Genomic DNA, 3780 nt, shown 5'->3' on the forward strand with positions numbered 1-3780 from the left:
AATTAAATTTTCTGAGAAATCAACAAGAATGTGAAAGCAAATTGCTGAACTGAACAGAAAAATCAAGTAGACCGCTGATTCAACAAATCAGTTACAGAATCGAATCACAACTGAACATCAATAATACTTTTTCACTTCAAAAGGTGCGGAAACTTTTTGAACCTGAATTTGATCCAAAAATCTTTTGAATCAGAGTGAAAATCAGATCACAGATTATGATTCCCGCTCTGATACCAATTGATGAAGTATTGAATCGAGAATATATTAGAGTAATCGAGTAAATGAACACAGAAAGTAAATAGAATTTGGTTTCAGCTCATATTATGCTTTCAATGTTTACAAAGAGAAAATAGACAAGTCGAATATTGATGCTTCTCTAACTCTAAGTAAAGTCCCTATTTATAGGAGACGTGATAGCATACAAAAAAATTACAATGACTAAACATTAAGTTTCGACATAAAGTGCCCTGTAATTAACATTACAGATTTCGACATATTACAATCAAAACTTCGACCCTTACAGATTGAAGCCGGCTACTAAAGGTAGAAGGCCTAAAAAGACAAGTCAGTAATAACTTTGTTTCCTTAAAAGGTACGGAAATAACATGAGAGACTTAATGAGCAAATATACAAAATATTATAGGACTACAAATGTCATTTTCCCTATAAATTAATGTCAAAAAACGAACTTGCAACAATTTTCTAACTCATGTAATAATTTTTTTTTATCATGCCTATAGTAAGGATGTTATTCGGGTCGGAACCGAACTGAACCTGAATAACCCGAAAACCGAATAAGGGTAATTACATGAACCAAAAACCAAACAGATCAACCGATATGGGTTCGGTTCGATTAAGGTATTAATCGGTTATGTTTGGTTATTACCCGAATAACATGTATAAGATGATTAATGACTTAATATAACCGAAAAAACCGTATTAGGATTCTATAACCCGAATAATAGAATAACAATATACTTTTATACATCAACGTAAAATATTCAAAGACTAACATAACACAATAACACATTGAAAGAATAGCATTTACATAGTAGATTAACATAATGAGAATTAATTTCTTATTTGAGTTTTTTGAGTTGACGCCTAATTTTTCATGACTAGACAAAATAGGAATTTGTGAATCCTTAGAGACACACTAGGAATAGTCGATTTTTGAAAGTCTGAAACAAAAAGGAATGATCGACATAAGTAATTTCGACTTTGGAAATAGTTTAGAAGACTGGTCTATTTCGGAACGATGAGAACGAGCGTAGTTTTTTTTTTTTTTTTTTTTTTTTTTTTTTTGTTATGAACGATGAGGACAGAAGTGTGAATTGTGATTTTGATTTCTGTCGATAAAAGAATGGGGATGAAGAATGCTTATTTGGGTTAGTTATTTAGAAACGAATAAATTTTTATTTGGGTAACCCGAACCGAATAATCCGATAACCGAATAAACATAATATAGATACTCGAAACCGGAATCGAATTGCTTATTCGGGCCTAATTCTTCGGATCGGTTCAGGTTTCGGTTCAGTTTGGATTTCTGGACTAAATTCTCATCCCTACCTATAGTTATATATTAATTACTTATAAAGTTTAGATAATGGCATGATGTACATTAGTATAATTTGATCTTCAATAATTAATATTTAATATAAAGATAACAATAAAAATATCATTTTGGCAAATAAATAAACTTGTTAAGAATATACATATAAATTTGTTACATAAATTAACCCTTTAAATAAATATTCTGTTTTAAGATAAAGATAATATTAAACTTTTCAGATAAACTAGTAAACTACTATGCAACATAAGAAAGATCGCTTCCTAGGGGACACGAAACCATTTGTTCGTGACCCCCATCTTCGCCCTCGCCGGCCACCGGGGAACTATCACAGCTACTTTCAAAGATGGATTTCCGCCACCACATCCCCGGCGGATCTCCTTCCTCCTCTTCCACCACTTCTTCCTCCTCCCAAAACCCCAGCCACCGGAACGGTAACCAGCATAACCAGAACCACAACGGCAGCACCGCCATAACCACCACCAACGACGACAGCACCACCAACAACAACAACGATCCAATGCACTCATGGTGGGAATCCATCTCCAAAGCCCGATCTCGCATCCATCTCTTATCCACACTTTTACCCGTACCCGAGCCTGACTCTGAAGATCCAAACCCGATCTCATCTCTCGCCGATTCCGATGCCCCCGCACGCTCTCTCCTCTCTTCTCTCACTGCATACACCGCCGTATCTTCTTCGCTCACATCCTCTCCTGACTCCGGCTCCGGTGAGGATTCCCTTTGTAATTGGCTGTACGATACCTTCCTCTCTTCCGATCCAGACCTCCGCCTTGTCGTCCTCGCCTTCATCCCTCTCATCGCCGGTCTTTACCTTTCTCGCATTCATTCTCTCTCCTCCTTAACTCCGTCGCTTGCCGGATTTGAAGCCGTACTTCTCGCTTTATACTCATCGGAGACCAAATCTCGCGCCGGGAAACCTATAATGATTTCAATCCCCGATCTCTCTCAGCCGTCGCTTTACCATTCTCCTAGGGTTAGCAACAGCAAAAAGAAACCGAATTCGGCTAAAGTGAACCCTAATTCTGGATCGCAGCCTTCGCGGCCTACAGTCGGAATCCTATCTCCTCCTCTAGAGCCCCAAACCGCTATAAAGTCAACGAAACGTGCTACCATTGTTGGAGTTGCACTCGATTGTTACTACAAGCAGATCTCTCAAATGCCTAGCTGGTCGAAGCTCGATTTCTGCAAGTTCGCTGCTGATTGGGCTGGACAGGATTGCGCTTGCAAGTCCGAATTCGACCAATCCTCTGAAGTTACAAACTTTACCGATGGTATCGTTGAAGATGGAATCGACATTGAAGGGAATGTCGTTGAAGAAATGAGGAATTTGGAGATTCAGGATGGGGATTCAGACAAAGTCGTTGCTAGAGGGACAAGAATTCTTCTTCCATGGGAACTTCTACAACCAACTCTAAGGATCTTGGGCCACTGTTTACTCGGTCCATTGAATTCAAACGATGTGAAAGATACAGCATCTACAGCAGTTCGATGTTTGTATGCTAGAGCTTCACATGATTTAGTTCCTCAAGCGATTTTAGCTACTCGAAGCTTAATCCAACTGGATAAGAGAGCTCGTGAAGCTGCTGCCATGGCTGCCGCATCAACTGCTAATACACCAGGTTCTAATGCTAATACACCCAGTAAAGCCAAGAAACCCGAAATTCTCTTAGTATCAAAATGAAAGCAGAGTATGTTTTTTTCTATCTCAATATCGGGAAAAAAAATAAAAATTCCATTTTGTTATCTTGATAATATAGTGTTTGATCTTGCTGTAGGGGTAGAGCTCTACAATGTGTAATTGGTAATTACTATATCTATAATCTGTCAACTTAAACTTGTAGATGCAAGAACTCAATTGTGTAATTTAATTTTTTGTTTGTTATGAGATTGCATTCAGTTTTATTTAATTTTTTGAAGTTGGAAGGTGTTTGCTCTTATTAATGTATTTGTTTAAGTTTAGTATAGACTTATGACAATGCTTTGCTTAGCGATCACAATATTTGTTGATAAAGATCCATGGTCCACTTTTGTAAATTTATGCCCATAAAATAAAATTTTAATTTAAATAGTGCATCCAACTTATATTTCATGTTCAAAAATAAGAAACCAAAAAATGTAGAATTCTTTTTAATAAATCCCGAACATAACATGACACTTGTGCTGTGTTTGACGTGTATTGGACTGAC

The 3780-nt window shown here is 37.2% G+C and overlaps 1 protein-coding gene across 1 annotated transcript; it reads left to right on the plus strand.

The window, feature by feature from the left end:
- Positions 1-1800: 1800 nt before the first annotated feature.
- Positions 1801-3501, plus strand: LOC145005472 (hyccin). The gene has a single exon (XM_078964557.1). The coding sequence runs from the start codon at positions 1917-1919 to the stop codon at positions 3273-3275; it is 1359 nt and encodes a 452-aa protein (XP_078820683.1). The 5' UTR covers positions 1801-1916; the 3' UTR covers positions 3276-3501.
- Positions 3502-3780: the final 279 nt, after the last annotated feature.

The sequence above is a fragment of the Lactuca saligna genome, chromosome 7 (genome assembly GCF_052625555.1).
Source record: "Lactuca saligna cultivar CGN05327 chromosome 7, ASM5262555v1, whole genome shotgun sequence".
Classification (NCBI taxonomy): Eukaryota; Viridiplantae; Streptophyta; class Magnoliopsida; order Asterales; family Asteraceae; genus Lactuca; species Lactuca saligna.